The sequence below is a fragment of the Gavialis gangeticus genome, unplaced genomic scaffold (assembly GCF_001723915.1).
Source record: "Gavialis gangeticus isolate Ggan-Ray unplaced genomic scaffold, GavGan_comp1, whole genome shotgun sequence".
NCBI lineage: Eukaryota > Metazoa > Chordata > Crocodylia > Gavialidae > Gavialis > Gavialis gangeticus.
The window spans coordinates 191,041,561-191,066,429 of record NW_017728992.1 but is presented as its reverse complement, the minus strand read 5'-3'; the positions used below and the strand labels follow the sequence as shown (position 1 = coordinate 191,066,429).

General features: G+C 43.7%; 1 protein-coding gene across 2 annotated transcripts in view; it reads left to right on the top strand.

Annotated features, from left to right (window-relative positions):
- ADCY8 (adenylate cyclase 8) overlaps window positions 1-24,869 on the top strand; it is a 225,469-nt gene that overhangs the window by 57,663 nt on the left and 142,937 nt on the right. For both annotated transcript variants that reach the window (XM_019528169.1, XM_019528171.1), the window contains exon 2: window positions 7,881-8,030. In XM_019528169.1, the coding sequence (XP_019383714.1) occupies window positions 7,881-8,030 (150 nt within the window). The remainder of the gene's footprint in view (window positions 1-7,880; window positions 8,031-24,869) is intronic.

Here is a 24,869-nt window from a genome sequence, read left to right as displayed (position 1 = left end):
AATAAAAAAACAAAGGCCCATATTGGGCAAAAATGGAAAAAGGAAACTTTGTGTGGGTGTGGGGGGGGGGGGGGGGGCCTTAAAATAAAAATCCCCAAACTGGCAGGTGTTCCCCCACAGAGACCTGGCCCCACTCCTGGAGCTACTACAATACTAAGCCAGCGGCGGGAGGGCCAGAGCTAACCCTGACAACCTTCCCTTGGTGCTAAAAATGCTTTATCATAGCCAAAAGACCAAGATACTGACAGAAACCGTGTGAGCGCATTGTGGGGCGTGCAAAACTTGGAGGCATCGAAACCACACGCCTCCAGGCTTGGGTGTGCATGTAGCATGCCCACCAAAGGATTTGGAAACATCTGAAGCCCCGGGCAGTGGTGTAGGATGCTTGCCAGTAGTAAGGCCACATACAATTTTTGAATGACTCATGGATTTGGAATTTGATTTGCCTGATTTGACTTTGGACACAAACAAATTTCCTTAAAAAAACAACAATCACCCCTCTCCCCACCAAAAGCAAATAAAACTGTGCTGAAACTCTCAGCAATTTAAAAAAAATGGTAAAATACATCAATGCTGAATGGCCTAAGTCTATGGGTGCCCATGGTAATTTGCCTATATGCAAATTACTACAGGAATGTTTATTTCTAAGTCAGTACTTTCAATTTTGCCCCTCAACCCCATGTGCTCGGGAAGAGCAGGGTCTGACAGTAAACAGGAGTGGGGGAAAGAGACTTGAGAGAGAAGTAGTTCAGAGGGCAAGGGAGCCATCTGACCCCCCTCCCTCCCTGATTTATTGTCCCTGCTGTAGCAGTGGGAGGGGGACAGTTTCAAGGCAAACCTCCAATAACTAGATTCTATACCTAGAAAAGTATATCAAATTTATACTTTTTCCGCATATAGAATCTAATTATTAGAGGGTCATCTTATATTCAGGGGCATCTTATAGTCAAGTAACTATGGCATTGTGAATTGATGTTGCAGCCTCTGGACCAGCTGTGCTGTCGACAGCTGGGCTATACTTCTCACTTGTGCCATTTTGAACCTTTTCCTTTCTAAAATACCCTTTCATTCCCTCCTTTCTAATTTGCTAGCAGTTCTACTTAAGCCAGCTCCTATCTGCAAATCCACTCACATTCTCTTCTGTCCTTTTCATGAATACTCTTAAATAATGTATAGTTTCTTCAGTGACTAACATTTCCTCTTCATCCACTGTTTCCACTGGTTTTGAGTTGCTTTTTGTCTGAGATCTGTTGCTCCTGAATCCATTCAAAATGTTATCTTGTTTTATCTCTTTTAGCAAAGCACTTTGAGTTACCCTGCATGACAGTTGCCAGATAAAAATGAATTGAATTAGCGTCCACTGTCAAATCTCAACTTATCTTGTTTGTTTGACTTGGCTTACTCACATTTTATTGCCATTGTTTTTATATTGACTTTGTAAAGTGCCCCAAGGTGCTTGCTTGAAAGGCATTTTTATAAACGTTGATTTGATTTGACAAGTGAATTCTTGGTGAATCAAGCTCTTAATCATCTTCTATGAGATGAAGGGCTCTTAGATTTATGGAAAGTAGAGATATTCAAGTCAAAATTATAAACAGCTGCTTCTCACTACCTGGGGACACCTTCATATAACCTTTCTTATTCACTCATCATCCTATTCACTCACTATCTATTCACTCACGATCGTGCAACCTCGGATGCTTATTACTGGATAATAAGGGTAGGACTGACATTGCAACATGGTAATCTCAGTATCCCTTGGGCCTTGTGTTAGTAGTCACTTTCATGTTTGCATTCATGACCATACAGCTCTTCTAGTTGCATTATTTTCCATCTAAGTGTATTGAACATAGCTTTTTTGAACTGCATTATATAATTTGCCCCTGTCTTTTGCTTCTTTTGCAAGATATGAGGAGATTAAGAGACTCCTCACTGATCTGCAAAGATTTTTTTATTACCCTAACCTCTCCCTCCACCACCACCACCACTGTGTTAGCATCTGCTATTTCAAATTCAGCAGGAGAGACACAAATCCTTCCATTAATTTATAAGATCACAATCTGGTCTTAGCATCTAGCCCAGGTTTCCAGTAGAAAATTCCACGGGGCTTTTGGAAGTAGCTATAGCAGTGCTGGGTCTGTTAGTGAGGGATTCAAGCCTGTTTTCTTCTCCATGTTCTTCACAAAAGTCAGAGTCCAGGCTTTCATGCTGTAAATAGAATGCTTGGCTTTCATCAGACTAGTCTGTATATGGATGGAAGAATCCAGTTCTCAAGCAAGTCACTTTTTTACTTGTAACACATTTCCTTGGAGTTCCCTTTGTCCAAAATTAGATTATTGCCCTACTTTGCAAGTACTACTACTGAAGTCAGTAGGATTTGTTATGAGCTAGTGGGCATGTCTACACAAGATGCTTAATGTGCACTAGACTAACTGACTGTGCATTACAGCATCACAGCAAAAACTAGCTAGGCTAGTGTGCACTAGTATTAGTTTACTGCTCATTAAACATCACAAAAAAAGCATGCAGTCACGGTAATGCTTAGTAGGGCAGCCTACTGCACATTTATTTAGTACTTCCTTTTACAAGCACTACATTTTAATGTGCATTAATGAAAACTGTGCATTAATGAATGTGTAGATGCACCCAGTTAGTAGTGAATAAGGGCAGCAAAACTGGATTCTCATGGCATGTAAAACTGACCTACCCCAGACTGAATTAAATGTCCTCTACACCAGCCAGTTGCCTTCTGCCCCCATTCTGCTCTATGGGGTAGGTTCATCTAGCCACACTTAATTTCCCGTGATGCACTGCACCCAAACATCTGCCATGCTACACACTTTCATGTGATACATCATAGTTTTATAGTTATTAGGGGCTGGAAGGGACCTTACAGATCATCGGGTCCAGCCCCCCTGTTCTTGGGCAGGAAAAACTGCTGGGATCAGATGACCCCAGCAAGATAGGCGTCAAGACACTTTTTGAAGTTGTATCTGAATAAAGAACCTGTGCCACACCAGAGAAATAGGAGTGGGATGCCCTGGAACTATAACCCACAGGATGGACCACAGCACCATAACTTCATTGTCATAACTTCAACACATCAAATAGTATTTCAGAACCTAAATATTTTTAGGCTTTCTGTTAAAAAAAACCAAAAACCCTTTTCTTAATGAAAATTTGAAATTCAGCATGACATCCTCCATCAAAAGTTTTCCTTTTAAAAGGAAAGGGCCTTGTCTTTCAAGACTTCCTGCCTACTTAGCTACTCTACACTCATCAGTGTTTGAACACCCCACTCTGCCTAGTATGAGTGCCAGTGCTCTTCCCCCTCACCACATTTACAAAAGCATATCAGAGGGCTGACTTTTTTTTTCACATGTGGCACCTCAAAGAAGGCAGGCTGTAGTGCTGCAGTGAGGGCTGTCCAATGAGCTTCATAATCTGCTCCAGAATGTAACAAGCATCCCTGTTGTGATGTGACAATGCACACGGCAGAAAGTCCACATGGTGTGCCGCCAGGAAAGCAGCAGCTACTCCAGCGAGCTCTTTATACATGTGTCGTGCTTTAAAATTTGCCATTGTCTTTTTCTCCTGTCACAATAAATAGGCATTGTAGTCCAAAGCTATCTGTACTTTTAGCGAATGGGGCAAAACTCCAGAGATCAGGTAAAAGATATTTTTCTCTGGTAGCTCAGGAGCACCTGTTGCAGGCATGGACCAAAGCTGTGCTTGGAAACGCACCAGATGGCTGTGTTGGGTTTTAGTAGACCAAGTCCAAAGTTCTTTAAGCCTCCTCAGTCTTTCCAGCTCAGTGTATTTTCTCTGATCTTAGTTTGTCTCAGAGCTAAATTGCCAGGCTTTTTCCCATAACCAGAGCTGGCTTATATCTTCCATTCTCCTCTGCAAAGCCCCTTGGAGTCTCAGAGCTATGAGGTCTGTTGGTCCCACTTTGCTACCTGGGATCTTTGCTTCATCATTGGGACGTTCTATTGCTCTTTGCAAAACTTCTCCTCCTTGCAGAGGGGGAAGATAAAACTGGTTCTCCTGGGCTTCAGCTACCCCATTGTCCCAAGCCATTTCCACCTCAAGAGATGACTTGGAAGAAAGGCATGTGTCTCTCTCTCCAACAATGGTGGATGCCCATTTACACAGAGGCATTGAAAAAGCACCATAACTTCATTGTCATAACTTCAACACATCAAATAGAATTTGAAATTGAACATGAATTTGTAAATTGTACATGTATTGCTCCTTGATGGAAACCTGTGAAGCTGAACTTTGCTCCTAATGTAGGTTGTGAACAGGTGTAGAGCACGAGTAGAAGGCACGTGATCTATTTTATCTGCAGCTCTAAGAGTCAGTACAACAATGCCAGGACATTAGAGAATTTAAGATTAAAAACTGCTGGAGTAGATCCATTGACTTTAATCATAGACCATGGAATGGGGTGGGCCACCCAGGCCATGGCCCAACCAACTTTTTAGCACATTCATTTATATAACCCACATATGCACAATTGTCATTCCAGTTAAAACTGTATAGCTATTTTTTTAACTGCATACCTAGCTAAATTAATATGCTACAAGTTGGTCGGGCCATGGCCCGGGTGGCCCACCCTATTCCGCAGCCTATGACTTTAATGATGCTAAAGCGTGAGTGCAAGTGTGAAGTGTAACTGACCCCTGGGACATACTGCCATATCACCTCCAAAAGGTGAAATAAAATAGGTGAGGAAATAAAAAGGTGAAATAAAATACCCTTTATTTTAAATTGTGTGTTTTCCTGCATGGACCTGAGTGTGTAAAGTGAGTGTGTGTTTTCCTGCATAGACCTGAGCGAGTCCTATAATTAGAAAGCCAGCTGCTCTGGAACAAGATAAACTTGGAAAAGAAAGCCTATGCATTATTCAGGCTTTGGAAGACTTAAATTCAATTTCAGGTGCCCTAAAGCAATGGCAGGTTTAACAGCAAACTGAAAGCAATGATGGAGCCGGGAAGTCATCTATGAATTTTAGTTCCCCCTTATAATGCTCTTACCCTTACCTATTTAATCTATCCATTATTTATCATTGATATACACTACATTAAAGCAACACTAATGTTTTAATGTGGAATACAGGCTCTGCTTGCACGACATTAATGGCAGAGCTCTCTGCATGCTGGACTGAAGATCATCTTCTGATGGCTGTAGCCATTCAGCTGAGACCTGGAAGGGGGTTGAGGTACCGCTGAGCACCAGAAGGCAGGGGATGCCAGCAGCAGTGGTTGGGATGCCTCACCTGTTGTGGGGGCTTTGGTTGTGGTTGCTGCTGCCACAGCATGCTCTCCCCTCCTACCGGGGGAAAGGAGTGGTGCTACATGTCAGGCAATTGCAGTCACCCCTGCAGCACTGGTCTCCTCTCCTGCACCCTCTTTTCAGAAGTCTAGATTTGCCTATGTATTGGTTATAGTGTTATGTATTGTATTATATTGAATATTCATTGTTTTAATACATTGGCTTATTTGAATGAGGGAAGAGAAACAGGCAGGAAAGAGAAGTAAAGGTCAAGATAATCCAGTTGTTAGCAACACTTGGGAGTTGTCAAAAGACAATGCCAGGACTGGAGAAGGACCTGGGACCCAGAAGAGTATTGATAAGATTATAGCACAGTGGTTCTCAACCAGGACATCTGGAGACCAGACAGGTGTGTAAATACTTTCACATGATTCTGGCCTTTCTGAGATCTTTGCAACAGAAGAATTGCTCTATTATTTTTCCTCAGTCAAAAAGCTAGGAGTTGGGCCTTTTGCAAGTGGTGTTTGAGTCTAAAAAGGTTGGGAACCACTGTTACTGCATTTTAAACAGGGGCTCCGAGAAAAAAGAGCAAGCTGGAGGAACCAGACTAAGAGGCAGGGCCAATCCATCCTATCCTGCAGAACCTGCGGCCGCAGCGGGGCCCGCAACCAAGGGGCCATGCCCTGCTCACCCCCTGCTACCTGCGCCATGTTTAAGGGGCTCAATGCAGGCAGGGAGCCCCTTCCCAGTTGAACTGGGGAGGACTTCCCAGCTCCACTACCATCTTGGCCCTGGCCCTGGCCCCAGCCCTGGCCCCAGCCCCAGGGAGGGAACCCAGGCATCCCCAGCACATGCTGCCCCCACCTTGCACCCCCCGCAGCACAGCCCATGGGTGTGCAGCCCAGCCCATAGTATTTTACTTCAATGAGTTTATACCGCAGTTAACCACAATTTTGATTTTTCGATGGATCGAGAGCCCCAAAACTATATCTTGCAGGGGCCCCCAAAAAATTGTGTGCTGGCCCTGCTAAGAGGCACTCCTCTTATTCTGGTTCCTCCAGTGGCACTCACTGGGAGATCTTGGAGTAGTTAGACCTGCCTACTTTACCACCTGGGGAAGGTAAGTTTTTAAGTAGGATACATGTGTGTAATTAGTGGGTGCATCTACACAAGATGCAAACTGCACAGTAGCCAAATACTGTGAAACACATGAAGACCGAGGCTGAAAAGAGTTCACTCAGAGAGAAAGGAAGGAGACAGATGCACAGGTAGCACTGTATTCATGACAGGGAGCCGGGCAAGATCAAATATAATTCATTCGACAATTCTCAGCTACTGCAGAGTCTCTTCTGTCCTCTCCAACTTCCATCAGGCAGAACACTTGAAGCTGGAGGATTAGGGAAAATTTGGCCCTAAAACTGTATATATTTTCAGCACAGTCATAAATCTAGAGCTGCTTTGCATTACTTTTCTCTTATCAGGTCAAAAAAAAAAAATCCCACTGGCCAATCAGGCATCAATTGAAAGAAGGTCACATGAACTTGTAACCTAAAGCAGGAAGGGCTCAGAACAAGAGAGCTGGGGCTGCAGTTCTTTCTGTTCTCTCTCTATATATAGCATATAAAAATGTTATATGGCTCTTTATTTCCATCCCAAAGGGTCTGTAAGCATAGGCTATTTACAGGCTCTGTCCTACAAATGTGTAGTATGAATTATGCATGTTTTATTAGCATTACTCTAGTGAGCAGTGTGTGTGTGTGCATGTGTGCATGTGAAAAGGAGAGAAGTGGGATCTTGTTTTACGGAGCGGCCTCGGAGGAAATGAGAATGCAGGCCAAATGAGGACAGTGGCAGTTACACTTACATGGTCAAATACTCAGCTGCTGTAAATCAGGAGAAATTTGAGTAATTTAAATTTACACCATCAGAGGAGTTACCCACCAAGGTTCATTTTAGCAGGTGGATACCTAGAGAGCAGACAGGGAAAGAGCTGTGCTTTCCCTTGGCCCGAGGAGATGGGGTGTAGAGGTTATGACTCTGGGCTAGCCAGGGGTGAAAAGACTTCTGACTGTAACACAGACAGGATTAGGCTTTGGGCATGTTGTCCTTGGCCTTTTGTAAGTAAAAAATAGTTACACGGGATCTTTGTCACCCGCTCTTAAAGAACTTATTTCAATTGTAAGCAATAACAGAATAACAATAATATTTATTAATGAATGGCTGAGCTGCCCGTTGATTTTGTGCGTGTGTGCCTTTCTTCTTATACCAGGCCGTGAGGCGTCTCGTGAAACTGCGTTTACAGAAAATGCTATGCAAAAATAAATTGTTAATTGTGTTTGTAATCATTCTTGACTACAGCCCTGTGAGTCACTTCTTGGAAGCCTCATTCGTGGTTCAGCCAGAGTTTAATGCCCCCAAATACTGCATATTTCTTCTCCCAGGCAGAGGGAATTTCATATGTTGGCGCCTTTAATTAAGGTCCAGGAGACTCTTTTACACAAACTCTCTTAACAGTTTAGTTTTTTTTCTTATTTTTTCTCTTTGTTATGGATTTTTTTTTGTCTCAGTTATCTGACCAAAGTCCTCCTTATTGTCTGTTTCAGATAGCAGCTCAGGCCGTGTTATTTATGTGCATGAACACAGCCGGCATCTTCATCAGTTACCTGTCAGACAGAGCTCAGCGCCAAGCGTTCCTGGAGACCAGAAGATGTGTAGAAGCAAGGCTGAGGCTGGAGACAGAAAACCAGAGACAGGTATAAAGAAGACTATTGCTGCTTTCATGCCAACTGAAATGGATATGTTGGTAGGACCAGAGTGTCCTCTCAGTCATGCCAGTGTGATACCATGGACTTCAGTGGAATCACATCTGATTTATGCTAGTGATACGAAGTTTATGCACATCACTTTGCTGGTTTTTTCTGACAAATCTCAAAGGCTTTCATCAGGAAATCTCTTCTTTGCCAAGCAGTATGAAAGTGTCTTTTTTCATTTTCTTCGTTCTCGTACAATAGCTTTTCCTCCCGCTATAACCCTCATCCGGCCTTCTTGGCATGTGGGTTATAGTCACTTTGTGTCCAGCAAATGCTAGATCATAACATGTGTGTCTGCATTGCCACTCTCAGTAGTTTTAGGATCCATATGCAATTAAGTGTAACTCATTTTACTGTTTGCTGAAAATTTGCTGAAAGATTTTGCTGTTGTGAACACAAATTATTTCTCTTTCGTGTTTCCTTTCCTTTTTGCCATTTCATCCATAAAGAGCTACAGGGAGATGTTATGCCAAAGGTTTATTGCATTTCCCCTTCACAATGGATATATCCTGATATAGGTTGTATTGGATTCTTTGCACAGAAGGTCAAGGTAGTGGTGTTACTTGTTATATTGTATTAAAATCTGATAAAGTTCATCTGGCTATCCTAATATCTTCCAAATATAAAACTGATAGAGAATGTGAAATCCAAATAACTGTATGCTCATATGAATAATTCTACTTTTATTTCTAGAAATGTCTAGCAGAGTGTGCCAGCATGGGCTGAGGGGAAGAGAAAGAAAATAGACAGATGGGATGGGACTAAAATTGTGCACGTGGAAATGGAGAAGTGATTCTTTGCAGAATTAGTCCATGGTAGTTTCCAAGAAACTATATAAACTGAAGAGAAGTCTGTATAACCAGTTACCTAGAATCACAAAATGCAGAAAAAGGTAACAGGGATGATATAGCTAAGACTCCCCTCTCTTCAAGAGCTGCTTGCAGTAATGCAATGTGTGTTACTTTTAGGGTCTGTTTCCAAGGACTACAATAACAGAGATGCTACATGGTTGCTTCTTCATAATTTCTGAGAATTCATGGTCTTTCTAAGCCTGGGAAGTGTATAGAAGTGAACACGTAGATGTGCGTTGTTTACTGCAGCACTAATTAGTCTACTCTGCAGTAAACAGCTCATGTAGATGCGCCCAGCAGGTAAGTGGAGGGAATAAGATACCCAGGAGGCAGTGTTGGTGAGCATAAACCTGCTAGATTTTTTGGTGGGATTGGTGAGCCCCAGCCCCGCAGCACTAGCGAGGACCAGATCTGAGATACTGCTTGATAAATTCCACATAGAAACTGTGACCTATTTAAAGCAAAAACTATTTCATTTTTGTTTTGTCTTCCAAGCCATCTTTCATTTTTGTGGAATGCAGTGAAATTTCAAGGTGAAACCAACAAAATCATGGTTTTTGCCCATTTTGGAGGCTTTTTTTTTCTGGTGCAGCTCTGAGCTGAAATTGGACAATTGAAGTGGTGGCATCTGTTGCAAATCATGTAATTCTTGTTATTCTACAGTGGCTTTTTTCTGGTTTCCTTTGATCATTATAATGATTTTCATTCTTTGATTTTCTTTATCATGTGGATTCATTACCATTTTACATTGTTAGCACTGGTTTTCTCTGATGCACAGTCTATACCTTATGAGCATGGAAACATCTATATGGGCCACACTCTGCTCTTGGTTACACTGAATCCACATGAATCCAATGAGCCATCTAGGCTCTAGTTAAAAGGTTACTGATTTCTGGATAAATATTTCAAATATCCCTAAGTGACTAAGTCCTGTTTTCAAAAAGTACCTACACTTTTAGGACCTAAATCTCACTGATTTTCATGACTTACGGTTGAAAGAAATTTTCAAAAGCAATTAAGTGACTTAGAATTCCCATTTTCAGAAGACCTTAAGTCTGTAAGGACCAGTGAGGCACTAAATTAACATGTTTACTCTACATCAACTATGTGGCCAGTAACAGTATTTGGTAAGAATAACTTTTACTGTAATAGCTTACAAGAGGTATTTGTAGTGTATCAGTAGCAAACATTGGCATTGCTTGTATCTATTCACAAAACCGCAAGAAACTTGATCGCCACATTACAATGAGATTCAGAGAAGGGTGTTTGGGCCCACCTTTCCTATTTTCCCTGAGAAATCAAATCTGAGTTTTGGTAAAGATCACAGACTTTGGTAGCTGACTGATGAAGACTTGCAAAAAAAAAGGATATTTGTAGAAAACTCAAAAGAAAAGAAGTGGTGAGCTAATGGAGATAACAGCTGAGATAATATGTTATGAAGACAATTTTAGCTTAGCAGGTACTGGTCAGTAAATTAATTCACCTAATGAATGGTGGAACACAATTGGCCGGTGGTGTCTAAAAATTATAGAGGTTGCAGATAATGAAACTGGCAACATCAGACATCTTCTCTTACCTTTTCCCCAGTATGACTTTGTATGTACATGTATATATATACTCTGCATATGCAAAGATTATACTGCTAATCACTGACAAACACCAGCTGCAGAGCTGGTCAGATTTGTTGGAGGTTTGAGGATTAAAAAAGACTTACAACCAAGTCTTTGAGTAGGATATTCCAAGACGAAAGAAGAGTGGATTCTTTATTTCCTACTTGATCTTATCTTATGAGCACAGCAGGTAATTCTGCTTTCATTAAAGCAAGGCAATAAAAACAGAAGGTATGATTAATTTTCTATATTCTCTACTACAAAGCTTTAAAAAATAATAAGAAATATATCCTCTTAGAGTTAAAGTTGTGCGTAATTGCTATGCCAGTGCAGAGTAAAAAGCTGTACTGAAATGAAAATTAAATTTGACTTCTATTTATCCGCAATCCCCAATTTTCAGATGTACTATATAATATATACACACACGTAGTAGTTACGTCTTTATGATAAATTGCATTAATCATGCACTCTAGTTCCTTACCTGCTCTTTATCTAGTAATCCATCTTCCCTGGGAATTCATTTAATATATCAAACTTTCAAATATTACCATTTAAAAGTAAAAGCTCTCCCAAAGAAGTGTGTCTTTTCCTCAAAACTATGCTCATCCAGAAACTGGCATTGTGCAAAATTGTTAATATTCAGACTTCTGTACACATAAGATAAAGGAAAGTAGAGACTGTGTTCTTCCAGATAGGATGTCAAGGGACCAGCATATCTTTAGGTCCTGTACTGAAGGACCTATATAGAGCTTTAGGACTAGGTGTTGCTGGCTCAAAATTACTGCATTATGTGTTTTAAAGCTCCCTTACCTAAATTTTAGAGGTTTATTCAATACCTTGGTGTAACGTGCCTGGTGCTGGGGCCTTGAAGCCCCTCTCTCCTAGCCAGGGTTCGAATTACAAGGGAGCTCAGGGGGGCTGAGCCCCCCCATAAGAGATGAGAACACCCTGTGGGCCAGTCAGCACCCTTCCCTGACCGCAACAGCCTGGAGCCCATGCACTGCTGCACATAGCCCCTGGCCCACCCCGTACATTTCTAAGCAGCTTCTTCCGACTCCCACTACCACTGGCCCCAGCCCTATGGTTCTGGTGGGGACCCATGCACACAGCCCCAACCCAAGTCAATTATTTTTGCAGACCTCCCCCTCCCATCCCCAAGAGTCAAAGTGTAATTTGAACCATGCTCCTGGCCATCTCCTGGGACCTCACCTTATTGCCCCCTCTGGCCTCTCAAGGTCCCACCCTGTTGTCTCTCCTGCCATGCCTTGATGTTACAAAGTAACAGGAAAAGAGGAGGTAACAGGAGTTTTGGATTCTAGGCCCGTGTCTGGGCTGAGTCCCCCTGGCCTTGTCCCACTTTGCTTTGGCTGAGCCCCTCAGCCTGCGGTCTACTGTCACAAGACTGCAAGCTCCCAGGGTCCAGCTCTGGCCATGTTCTTGTGGCTTTGGGCCCCTGGCCCTTGCTCTGGCCCTCTCTGTGGTCCATGGTCTCACCCTCATGAGTACCGGGTCTCCGTGTGCCCCAATCTTTGCTGTGCCTTGTCCCTCATGGGCTCTGGGCCCTTTGGCCCCTGGTCTTACCCTCTGCAAGCTCTGGGCTTGTGCCCCAGTCTCTGTTGCACCTCACCCCTCATGGGTTCTGGGCTTGTGTCGCCAGTCTCTGTTATGCCTCGCCCCTTGAGGACTCTAGTTTTGCACCCCAGTCTCCACTGTCTGAAACCAGAGTCCTTCTGCCAACACCAGTGCATAGGATCTGGGATACCCCTGGGCACCCTGCTTAGTCTTCTCCTTCACCCCTACAGCCACAACCCAGTCTTCTGGTAAAAACAAAAAACAGAACATGAGCAGCCACTCCAAAACCAAGGGTTCCCTTCCCAGGGTTAATCTTGCCCTGCAGGAGCCCTTGCCCAAAAAGCCCAAGGTACTCACCTGTTTCTGGTTTGGGATATAGGGTTTCCTTCACCTCCACCACAGCTCAAAGCCCTTCCTCTGGGCCACCCAGGCTGGCTCTTTCCTGGAGCTTTGTCCCCTGCAGCTCCTATGGCCAGACTGCCTCCAATGGCAGGTATGGAGTTTATAAGTCTCCTGCTGTGGTCACCTGACCTCCACTTCTGCTCCCAGGCCTGAGAGTCACTGCTCACACCTGAGATACGAGATCATTTTGTTCCAGGGCTCTTTGCCCACATTAGCCTATTGCAGGGGTTAAGGAAAGCCAGCTACCCCTGGGTTCCCTTTTCCCTTTAGTAATGGGGTAAGAGTCCCATTACACATGGGTTTGTTTTTTTCCTCATCCAAGACATATATAGAAGCATGACATGAAGCAAGCCTTGCCTGTGCCAAAGCCTACCAAAGGCAGTAGAAGGATACTATTAGCATTAATGGGTTTGGGAGCAGACCCATGGAGAAGTATTCCAAGTGTTATAAAACCTATTAATCACTTGTCTGAAATAGGTGGTGCATGCAGAAATCATGACACTGTCTTGCAGAATCAAGGCATTACAGTCACTTTTTGAGATGAGCAACTTAACGCAGTGGACTGCCCGCTGGACAGGACTCTAAAAGTCTCTTCAGGTGTATAAATGGGACTTAGGTAGAATGTGCCCTTTATAGATGCCTACCACTTCCTATTCTGTGAGTAGATTGCCAAGACACCTACACCTGAATCATTCTTAGGTATCTCCAGAGTCTCTCCATTGACAATAGAGAGATCCTACTGCCTGACTTGGTCATAGTGACTGGGTCAGTTCAGAGGGGCAGTGCCTAAGATGAGACACTTTTAATTCTGGCCTATGTGTGAATATGATATTAATATTTATTCTTCCCTTAAATGTTTTTCCCATCTTCGTGGCAGCAGGTCTTGAATTACTTATGAAATGAAGACTCCCTGCCCACTGCACAGACAGCCCTCCAGCAGGGCTACACAGTGTCTGCTGTGCTGAGTTATTTGCAGAGATTGATGATATTTTACTCAGGCTTGTTTAGAAAAATTCAGCTATCTTACGAGCCTTAAGAGAAACATAAAAAAAAAAAAATACCTGGAGTCTGAATTCACTCCTGTATTATGCCAGCTCCCGTGCAGCTTTGACTGTATAAAACTGGATTAACAGTAGTGAGTTATGCCCTTTGCTTTCAGCATTGTTTGATTTCCAGGTTGACTATCCCCCTTTAGCATCTCAGCTAGGACTTTCAGAGAGAAAGACATTTATTATGCCTTCATCATTGTCCCCAAAATTTTTGACAGACAGGGATTTTCTGTGCAAACAGGTGTGTCTGATCTCCTGTAGGATATGCACTTCTAATGCAAAAGGGACTTTTCTTTATGCACTCCAAAGCTCCAGACTACAGATGCTCCTTTGTGTGCACTGAATGTCCACTGTGTGTTTTGCACGAGGCCAGGCAAGCTAGAGGAAGGTCCCTGGGGTTACAGTCAGTTCTCAAATAGATCCTCAGGGACCTGTCAGACCTGGAGGGGGAGAAGCCATTACAGGGAGGAGGGGACAAGTCCTATCTTCCAAATGAAATCTGTGGAGTGGTCTCTGTGACAGCATCTGAGTGCACATAGGGTCCCTGGCCACAGGCTTTGCTGCTAACAGACAGATCAACTCCTTTACTTACTCTGACAGGTTGTAGAAAATCTAGGAGGAGTGACAGGGGGTACAGAGGTGGGAGGGGGGCAGGCAAGAGCTGCAGGGTTGGAGCTGGAGCTGCAGCAGATGCTTGCCCTATGCTGCCTCATACTCAATTGTAAGACAAGAGACTTTTTCCCCCTTGTTACATGGGGGAAAAAAATCTTTTAACTGAGTAAATATAGCAAAATTGTATGGCTGCTATGCCACCACTTCATTTGATTGTGGCTCTTTTACTATGACTACTTCAAGTGACAGCTGAGTCAGAGTTTGTTAGTTATCACCTGCCAACATTTTTGACTGTGTGCAAAGTACCCTGGATTTTTTTAAAGCTTCTGTCTTTCAGTGCCTCCAACCAATCTGGCTCTTCTTCTCCCTACCTCACTCCCTTTTGTTTTTCTCTCTCATTGCCTGATCATATCCCAGGATTACGTTGTTTGGAGACGGAGTGGCAGTGGGTATGTCCATATATGTATTTACGCCGACTTAAATTTACTGCTTGGTAAATTACTGCACAGTAAGTGGGAATAGGCCAGTGTCTACACGTGCAGGCATTAAAGCGTATTAATGCTGTGTGTGGACTGACTTGGGACTAAAGTTACTGTGCAGTAAGGTGTCTATAAATGCATTACTGCACAGTGAATAATAAGGCATAAATCTGATATCTGCATGATGCAGGTATCACAATTACACTCAAGTTAGCGTAAGTGGCCATATTTACTGCACCGTACAGGTGTGCATGTGTAGACATGTGCTGGTACTGTGCAGTAATTTCAGTTACTGTTCAGTAAATGCGCACGTGTAGACATGCCAGGCGTGTCCACAAAAAGATGACATTCTTTTACATAGGATTTCAAGTAACTGTGCTCTTTAAGATTATCCCCCTAACAATTCTTCATTTGCGACTTCGATATCCAGCTGATTTGAATGTTCTTCTATAACAGCACATTTCAAACACTTTAATTCATCTCTCAGAGCTCTTTTGATGAGTCCGGCTTTTGCAACCATGTGAGTGAGTCAAAAAATTACTTGTTTTTGCTGCGTTCAGTTCCCTCTGCTATCTCTTACTTCCCAGTTTATTCTGTGCTGGTAAAGAAACCTACAGTTATTAATCAGGGCTAGAAGAGAGCAGGTATAATATCTTTGGCTCAAGAACTGAGTTGACTGCTAGTGTATTTGTACCCTATGGTCTGTCACTGTCTGTTGTCTTAGTGGAACAATCCATTATAATCTCACCACAAATCTCTCTTCTGCTGGATTCTTACTAATCAAAAAAGCTAAAGAGTGTGCTAGCTATAGACAGCCATACAGTCTGCGGTATACTTCCCGCTTCTCTGGAGAACTGAATGCTTGCCTTCTGGTGGGTGGGGAAGAGGATCCAGGATAGCTGGCTAGTTAGCAGCACACATAAGAAATTACATCCTTCTTACTGCCCATTTTATTTCCTTTCCACCTTCAGAGGAGTTTTTCTCCATAGGCTGATGAGCTCTGTTGTGTTTTTTTAATGAAGCTTACATGCTGAGCAGGTTTTTCTCAAGCTCTTACAGCTCTCATTTTTTAATCAACCATCGGAGTTTGCAAACTTTAAAGTAAGAGCAGATTGGGTTGGGATTGGAAAGGACATTTTAAGAGGGTTATATCCTATAAAGCCATCTTTTTTAATGTTGGTACTAAAAATATAAAAATCCCTCTGAACTGGAATGAGGATAAAGTTCAAATTGGTGGAAAAGTAATCTGAAGTGTAAAGGTCACATGGCCTTCCTTATTCTTTGCAGCAGTGGTTTCGAAAGTCTTGTGAATAACAGCTCCAATCACAAGAAATGACTTGTTTTAATGGGAGGATGCCAAAGCATTCAACATACATCTTCTGTGTAGTAAATCATTGGCCAAGGCTTGCTTATCGCTAAATAGAAATTAAAGTCCAGCTTTTCTCTATAAGGGAGCTACCAAAGGTCTCTTAAATTTCAACTGCTTTAATCATGTTGTGCAATGCAGGAGTGTCGGCCCTCAACATCCTTTCAACTTGGGATGACTATGCAGGACAAGTGCTTGGTGCCCCTACACAGTGACACTCACCCCCTGGCCTCCAGACCTGTGTGACTGGCAGGAACCTGCACCAATCAGCCGGTGAGCTCAGATTGCTCCCTGAAAGGGCAGAGCTCCATGCTGGAGCCCATGCTAATAAGCCAGGTGCTCAGGAGGCCCACACCGCTGCAAGGAGTGTGGCAACACCCCCTCTCACTGCTCCTCTGGATCCACCCAGGGGTCAACAGTGATCCATTAGATCACCCCCAGCACAGGTCCTAGAGCGTGGCACATGAAGGCATTTTGCTTGGTGCATGCACCTTGGGGCAAACAGTGGGAGAGCAGCCATGGCTGTGTTGCCATAACAAGGATCAGGCCTCTTGCCCCTGGCATGCCAACATCTTACAAGCTGAAGTTGTGGGTGTTTTTGGCACTCTGCCTAAAGCGCCTTCAGTTAGCTGCACAAAATGACTTTCAGTACTGTGAAAGTAATTGGCTGTGTCCTTGCAACCAAGTTAATGGGAAACCTATAGTGAAAGTGAATTGCTTATATCAGGGGTACTCAACCTCCAGTCCAGGGGCCCCGGCCTGAGGGGCTCCCCATTTGTCCAGAAATGTGTCGGCAGTGGGCCCTAGTGTGGGAGACTAGGAGGGGGCAGTGCCAGGCCACCAGGACCCAATCCAGGTGCAGGGGGTGGTGGGAGTATGAAGGGGGGATACTGGACCCTCAGGCTCCAGTCCTCACCTGCAAGGCAGGGAGGGGTCACTGCTGGACCCCAGGGCCCAATTCAGCTCACAGACGGGCCCCAAGCCACTCATCTAGCCTGCAGAGCTAAAAGACTGGCTCACATGATCTGACTCACATCATGGCTCACATGATCTGGACCACACTGACTGTAAACAGTCAAAATTTTCTGGAGACATATTCCAGGCTATCCAAAGACAGGTCACTGATGGCACCACCATTAGGATAATTCAAGGGCTGTAAAAATTTTTGCTAAATTTTTCAAATAATGCTGAAGATTTGGGTTGTTACAATTGTAAGGTACCCACTTTGAGACACATGATATGGGGTCTGACTTTCAAAGGGTTGCTGATGGGACTTTCTGAAAATCAGGTTTGATCAATTACAACTTGAAGCACACAGAATCACTCACCACCTATGAAAATGCTGCCTAAGGCTTCCTCAGGTGCTGATTTGACCCATGCCTAGTTACTACAATGCAGTGGAAATTAGTGAGAGAATAGTTTTGTTGTCAATTATACATAATGGCATGTAGTGCTGCTAGTTACCTAATTGCAGACTGCTGTAAAATCTTGTAGCTCCTTCATCAGCTAAGGATGTCAAGAGAAGGACCTGAAGTAATATCCACAAACCTTCATGAGTCAGAGAGCAACATGGAGATTATGTCTCTTGCATGATGAGATGAATACCAAGAAACGCTGAGTGTTAGCAGAATTATTTAGCAAACAAAGATAGCAAAGGGGCTGGCAAACATTTGTCATCAATTCTACAGGATTTTGCCTAGTACTAGTAGATATTAGATAATAGGTTGAACTTAAGACCTGGTATGTTTAAAATAGGACAGCTGGATTTTGGAGAAGGTACAGAAAAGAGCCACAAAAATTATTCAAAGGTTGGAGAAAATGTTTTACTGTGAGAAACTTCAAAGGCTCGATCTGTTTATCCATTCAAAAAGAAGATTAAAAGGTGATTTGACTACAGAGCATGAGTATTTTTGTGGGGAAAAACTCTGGGTACTAAGGCATTCTCTAATCCAGTGGAGAAAGGCATAACATGAAGCCAATGGCTGGACTGAAAATTGACAAAGTCAACGTGGAAAAGAGACTATGAGTTTTTAAAAGTGAGGGTGTTTAATTATGGGAGACTCCAACACTTCCCTGGGCAGGTGTCACCAGCTCTTGATGGCTTCAACCCAATTGAGGTTGGATGGGCAAGATCCTATTTCATTTCACATGCCAAAATTACATGCACCCAGCCCTGTAACTACTGGAATTGCACACACTGTGATGGCGTGCCATTCCACGTGCAGTTTGGGTGCATAAGTGTTTACACTGTTACGGGGTGTGCACAGTAGCCTCTGCTCTGGCTACTTGTTTATGCAGGTACTAAATGTAGCATTGCCTCCAGCTTTTAGGTGACACCGACTGCACAGTAGTTTGTTACTATTGCGCAGTAGCGTCGTGTCGCACTTCCTGTCATGCGACACTACTGCAATGAGCTACTGCGAGTAGCAAGGAGCTACTGCACAGTCGGTGTCTCATGTACATGTGGCCAGTGAACTGCATTAGTCTTACCCACCAGATTCAGTTCAACACAGTGCTAACTAGGTAAAATGAAACGGGCTGCGACAGACATGAGATCAGACTAGTTTAGGGGTGCTCAACTCTCAGCCTGCTGATCAGATCCAGCCTGCAGAGATGTATCATCCAGCCCATGGGGCTTCCCAAGGGTCTGGAAATTTGGTGGCAGGAAAACATTGGCAATTTTAATTGCTGCATCCCTGCTGCCAAGTTTCCAGCCCCTTGTGGGAGCCCCAGGAGTTGGATAATGGGCCTTGTGCATCAGATCACTCCAGCACACGGCTGGATCTGGGTGTGTGGGATCAGGATAGCATACTGGATCGCATGAATGACTCATGCCTCCTGAGGCTGGGGGGCGGGCACAGTGACCGTCTGCAGGCAAGAACGGCAGTGTTGGTGGTGGAGTGGCGGCGGTAAGCGGGGACTGCCCGCAGGCGGCTGCAGTGACATCGACAGCAAGGGTGGGCCGAGTGGGGACCACCCACAGGCGGCCATGGAGGCGTTGGAGGCAAGGGGGGGAGCGGTGGCGAGCAGCAACTCCTCACAGATGCCAGTCTCAGGGGGGCATGATTCAGACATAAACACAGCTTTAAACATTTTTTCTACATACCTTGAGGTAGCAGGTGCGATTTGTGAACACTGAGATGCTGGGGCACATGGAGCATCCCCCACCAGACCCAGGACAAACCAGTCGCCGAAATGGGGAGGTGTGCGGGGGGGTCCTGCACACTCTCCAGTGGACCTGGAAGTGGATCAGAAGTGCTTCTGGTCCACTTCTGGGTCTACTGCTGAGCACACTGCCCCCCCCCACCCCGCGCTCCTCCTCCATCCGCCCCAGCATCACAGCGTTCACGAGCCCCTGCTACCTAGAGGTATGTAGAAATAACATTTAAAGCTGTGTCTATGTCCAAATCTCCAAATCTCTCCAAATCGATTTGGAGGGCTCTGATTTAATTCAGAGAGATTAAAGGGTCCTCTGATTCGATTTGGATTCGGAGATTCAGTCACCAAATGGGGCTGAATCTCTGCCGAATCGAAGCAGGGACCAAAGCTTCTTACAGCCCTACTATCTATCTTTTTGTCTTTCTGTCTATATCAACTGTCAGCAAAATCTGTCAGCCTGAGGAAAACCTCCCATGCACAGTTTCAAAAGCCTTGTAGTTTGTGACATTTAAGATTGGACAAAACAGCTGGACATATACAAAAGGGAGGATTCCTGTTTTTTCAGACGGATTGGGCTGTAGCACTTATCCAGTCTTTCTCACCTCTGTACACAGTCCTGTAATCTCAGGCTGCAGAACATGTCCAGACAGGGCAGATAGGATCTGCACATCGAACAATAATCCCAGACAGTGGCTCATAGATTTGGAAGCTGATATCTGACGCCATAAGAAAGTAGAAGGCGCCGGCTGCAGAATAAACAGTACCCAAACTTTATGCTGCAGCAAATGATACTATTTAAGCATCAGACAGACCATTCAAATGTAGTGATTATTTGAAACAGTAAAGAAAATAAAATGAAAAAAAAAGAAAAGTCTAAATGAATAGAGAATACAAATAATGCCGGGTAATTACACAAGAATTCAGTGACAGCCGGTTTGAAGCAAGGTCAAGGATTATTGTAAGAGATAAAATTCAGAAAGGACCATTTTGATCTTTCAGTTTAGAATATTCATTGAATCTGTACCAGACAGCTCCTGCCCCCAGGCAAAGAAAATCAAAGGCATGATTAGAATACAATGATTTATACTAGCTTTCTGTGCCAAAAGAGGAATTTTAAATGCTATGGAGTCTGGAAGATCAGTTTTGGACTGGGACTCTATATTTTTTTTGGACAAATGAGTTTTACTAAACCACAGCTATAGTGTCAGGAGGCTAATATGTCAGAAGACAACATTACATATGTAGTTCTGCTTGAGGGATTTCTTCCATTGTCACCCACATACTTTCCTAGTTTATTTTCTCCTCTAAAATCATCAAATAAAGACTTAAACAAGAATTGATTGCAAGAATTGATAGCAATGCATAAACGTAATCAGAACATGTATGTCAACTTTGACTCGCAAAACAGTAAATATCTTGAATGGACTACGGCAGTTCTGGAAAGCAAGTAACAGCAAACACATTTCACCTCAGTAAACCAGTATGGGTGTAAATTCACTGTATAACCCATGCTTTGTACACTGTGTCACTTTGTACCCCTCTAGTAGCTGAACATCAGAGAGGTTTACTCATGCTTTACAGCCTTCAAGCAAAGAAAACTGAATTTTTTTAGTTTAGGGTCATGCTTTTAGGTCTGGAGGTTCTGGGTTGGCTATACACACTCCAAACAGGAACGTCTTAAAGACAGAAGACCATCTGGAGCTCCAGTCTGGGACTTCTGGATCTAAATGCAGGAGCTAAAAGGCCCCAGCATGTTAATTGAAAGGCTGTAGTCAACTCACAAACCACTATGCAGTCCAGTCTCTAAAGAGGGAGAAAGTCACACTGAGCACACATTACCTACAATCATTATTGTAGCAAAACAAAACACTGGCATGCATCTACCAATGCATCTCAAACACGACTAAGGATGTCATCCTCCCGCTCTACTCAGCCTTGGTGAGGCCACAGCTGGAGTAGTGCATCCAGTGCTGGGCACCACACTTCAGGAAGGATGTGGAGAAGCTCGAGAGAGTCCAAAGGAGAGCTACGCGTATGGTTAGAGGTATGGAGAACAGCCGACACGATGAGAGCCTGAGAGACATGGGTCTGTTCAGGCTGGAGAAAAGAAGACTCAGAGGGGACTTGGTAGCAGCCTAGAAGTATATAAGGGGCACATACCAGGGACTGGGAGAACATCTGTTCACCGGGGCTTCCCAAGGGAAGACTAGGACTAACAGTCATAAATTGCTAGACAGCCACTTTAGATTAGACATAAGAAAAAACTTCTTTACGACTTGGGTGTCTAGGCTCTGGAATAGACTCGCCCCAGAGGTGGTGCAAGCACCTACTCTGGGTATCTTCAAAAAACCTCTGGACGCTCACCTTGCTGGGGTCATCTCCCCCCAGCAGTCTTTGCTGCCCAGGCACAGGGGGGCTGGATCTGATAGAGGTCCCTTCCAGCCCCTAACTTCAATGAATCTAGCATTGATTACCTGTCACTTTGGCATACAAAGAAGTAGCATCCTTTAGTTAAAAACAGATATGTCAGTAAAGATCTCCTTCAACAGCAGGGGGTTCTGCACTCCATTTCCTAATGTGTTACCAGGTGAGATCAGTGTGTGTAGGTGGTCAAAGTGAAATCTCTGGTAGAAAATGGACAAACGTTAAGCAACTAGGAGTCCCCAGTTGTAGAAGGAGACTTCTAGTTACAGGGTTATCCACACTCCAGTTACAAACAGGAGACCTGTGAGCAAGCTCTGGGAGGCTATGTTGCTCTATAACGAAATGAAAAATACCTTCTTTGAAGCACGTTGAAGATATAATGTTAAACTTCAAGTTCTGTTAGGGTTTCATAATTGAGCGCTAACTATTTGAACCTATAAGCTGTTCTTTTTTATGCTCTCCAAAATAAAGAGAAAACAGGGTGGAAAAGTCCTTGTAATGCCCTCCTCCAGTATCATTTACTACTTCATGCTGTTCTGTTGTCCATTACCTAGGAAACTATTGGATAAAAAGTTTCCCTAGATGGAAAAAAATGTAGGAGAAACAATAGCCTTTTCTATAGAGCCTTTTCTTTTAAAACAGCCACAGAGATGCAAAAATAAAAGATTACCCGGCATGCCTCTAGCAAACACTAGGTGCTTTGAAAAAAGCCATAAACTTCCAGATTCCCAAAGCAAGTATCCAAAGAGAAAGTTTAACAAGATGGTCTGAAAACACCCATGTGACTTAGCCTCATTTTTCTTGAAAAATACCAAGTACTGAAATGTAACATGAAGCCAAGTACAGAATAAAGGGAAATGGTTACTGGCAGAATCCAAATGAAGGAGAGCTGATGTATCTCATAATCGCATATTGCAGCAGGAAGTAATAAAAACTAACAGCCAACCTCATAACCCCCAAAATCTGAACACATTAGATATTGCTTTTCCTAACATCTTCTGTTAATTACTTACTATTGTCTTCATAATGCAGTACAAAGAAGTGCTGCAAATAGACCATCCATTGTGCAATAAGTAGGAGTGTAGGAATTTCAGTTCAGAGCCCCTAATCATAATGGGAGGTGATTATTCCCTTTTTGCATAATGGTATTTTGACAATTAAATTTAGAGTGAAAATAATTACTTTTCTTTCAAAAATGATTTTTTTGTTTGTTTTCAAATTGTAAAATTGGCTAATGCACTCTGGAAAGGTTAAGATTACTATTCTGAATGCACCTTTCCTTACTCTGTTGATCTAGTAGCTTATGATAAGTAAGCCTACATGATTTTCATTATCTACTTCTTTTAACCAAGGTTTGCTGGTCATGGTAAACCTAGGTTTAAAATAAAGATTGCAAGTGTGAATTCATTCCTTTAGAGCAGGGGTAGGCAACCTTTTTTGGGTGGAGTGCCAAAAAACCACAGTGTCTACCTTGGAAGGTGCTGGAGTGCCAACATGATGGAGCCCGGAGCAGCTGTTTGCAGCCTCCCGGCTGCAGCCGGCCCATGGAGCCCGGTCTGCTTGCAGCAGGGCTTGCAGCCTCCCAGCCGCCTGCTGGGAGCAGCTTGGGCTCCATGGCTGGCAGCAGCTGCTTAGTGCCTGGGCTGGCGGTGGTGTGCCAAGCAAAACGGCCTTGCGTGCCGTGCTCGGCACACGTGCCGGGGGGTTGCTGACCCCTGCTCTAGAGTCTCACCTGTATTCTGCATTCTTTTGGAAGTCACAGATATTCATAGAATCATAGAAAATTAGGGCTGGACCTCAGGAGGTCATCTAGTTCAACCCCCTGCTCAAAGCAGGACTATCACCAGCTAGATCATCCCAGCCAAGGATTTGTCAAGTCAGGCCTTAAAAATCTCCAAGGATGGAGATCCTACCACCTCTCTGGGTAACTTGTTCCAGCACTTCACCACCCTCCTAGTGAGAGAGTTTTTCCTAATATCAACCTAAACTTCCCTTGCTGCAACTTGAGACCATTGTTCCTTGTACTATCATCTGCTACCACTGATGGCTAGCTCCTGATATTGGGGATGTGGGTGGGAGAAGAAGGGCAAAGTTTGATGTGAGTTGGCAATGGTGAGGGAAGCTTCTCAGAGAGTCCATAGGCACCACAAACCACACATGCCTGCACGTCTGGGTCCAACCTCTTTATGTTGGAGTAAGTCGTTATGCCCAGGCTAGGTCTTGTTTTCCCTTGAGCAAATATACCCTGAATCTGTCCAGATTTCCTAGCTTTATGGTAGCTCGTCTTTGCATTGTCTCTAGGTCATCATCAGTTCCTCTACTAATAGCAAATGTAGCAGTGCTAACTGATGCACAATTCCCTTAGCTCCTACTCAGGACATTTCCCTCTTAGGACTTTTCCTGAGGCAAGAACAGCCTAAAAACTCATTTGATGTCTATCTCTCGGAGTCTGAAAGTGCTCCCAAGGGAAGACTGAGTAGAAATGTGATTAGAAAGAAGGAAAATAAACTTTCACTACTTCTCTTATAATAATAATGGGGAGAGTTGTTTTAGTGGCAGATTACAGAGAAATGCAGGAAGATTCAAGAGTCTTCTGTTCCCGGATCTGTCACTGGAGTGCTGCACATAACTTTTGAACAACTATATAATTCTTCTGTGCCTCTGTTTCCTCCCCATTAAAACTGAAATAATTATTCTTGTTATAAGTATTCACAGAGGAGCTCTGGAAAGTGATGTTTGGAAAGCACATTGATGTCTTCATATGAAGGAAACTATGTTCAGACAGTCAGAACCTTGGACTTCTGAGGATTTCCTTATGCTTCTGGGCTGGTGCAAAGAGATCTTAATGCTGTATTGAAGGCACAGCACCATATTCCCAGGAAGGATAAAGCCCTAGCATGGGGATCATGTCAAGATCAGCTGAAGGAAAAGAAAGAATGGACATAATACACTTTGCATGCCATCGATCTCTTAGAAGTGATCCGTATTGAGTATGAATTAGAACAGTCCTAGGCTGTTCTTGCTTGCCAAAGTGAACTGGAACAGCACCCCCTGCCTATCGTCTTGAGTGAAGGCCTAAAAGTGACTAGGAACCAAGTTGGCTTCTACCCCTCAATGTGAGCTCAGCACAGCTGAGAGAGATGCTCAGGGGCACAACATTTAAACTATTGGCTTTTGGAATATTTTGCCTGCTTTCTATATGCAGCAGCATTGTTTCTGTGTTAAAATGTTTGTCCCTGGCATGGCATACAATGCAGC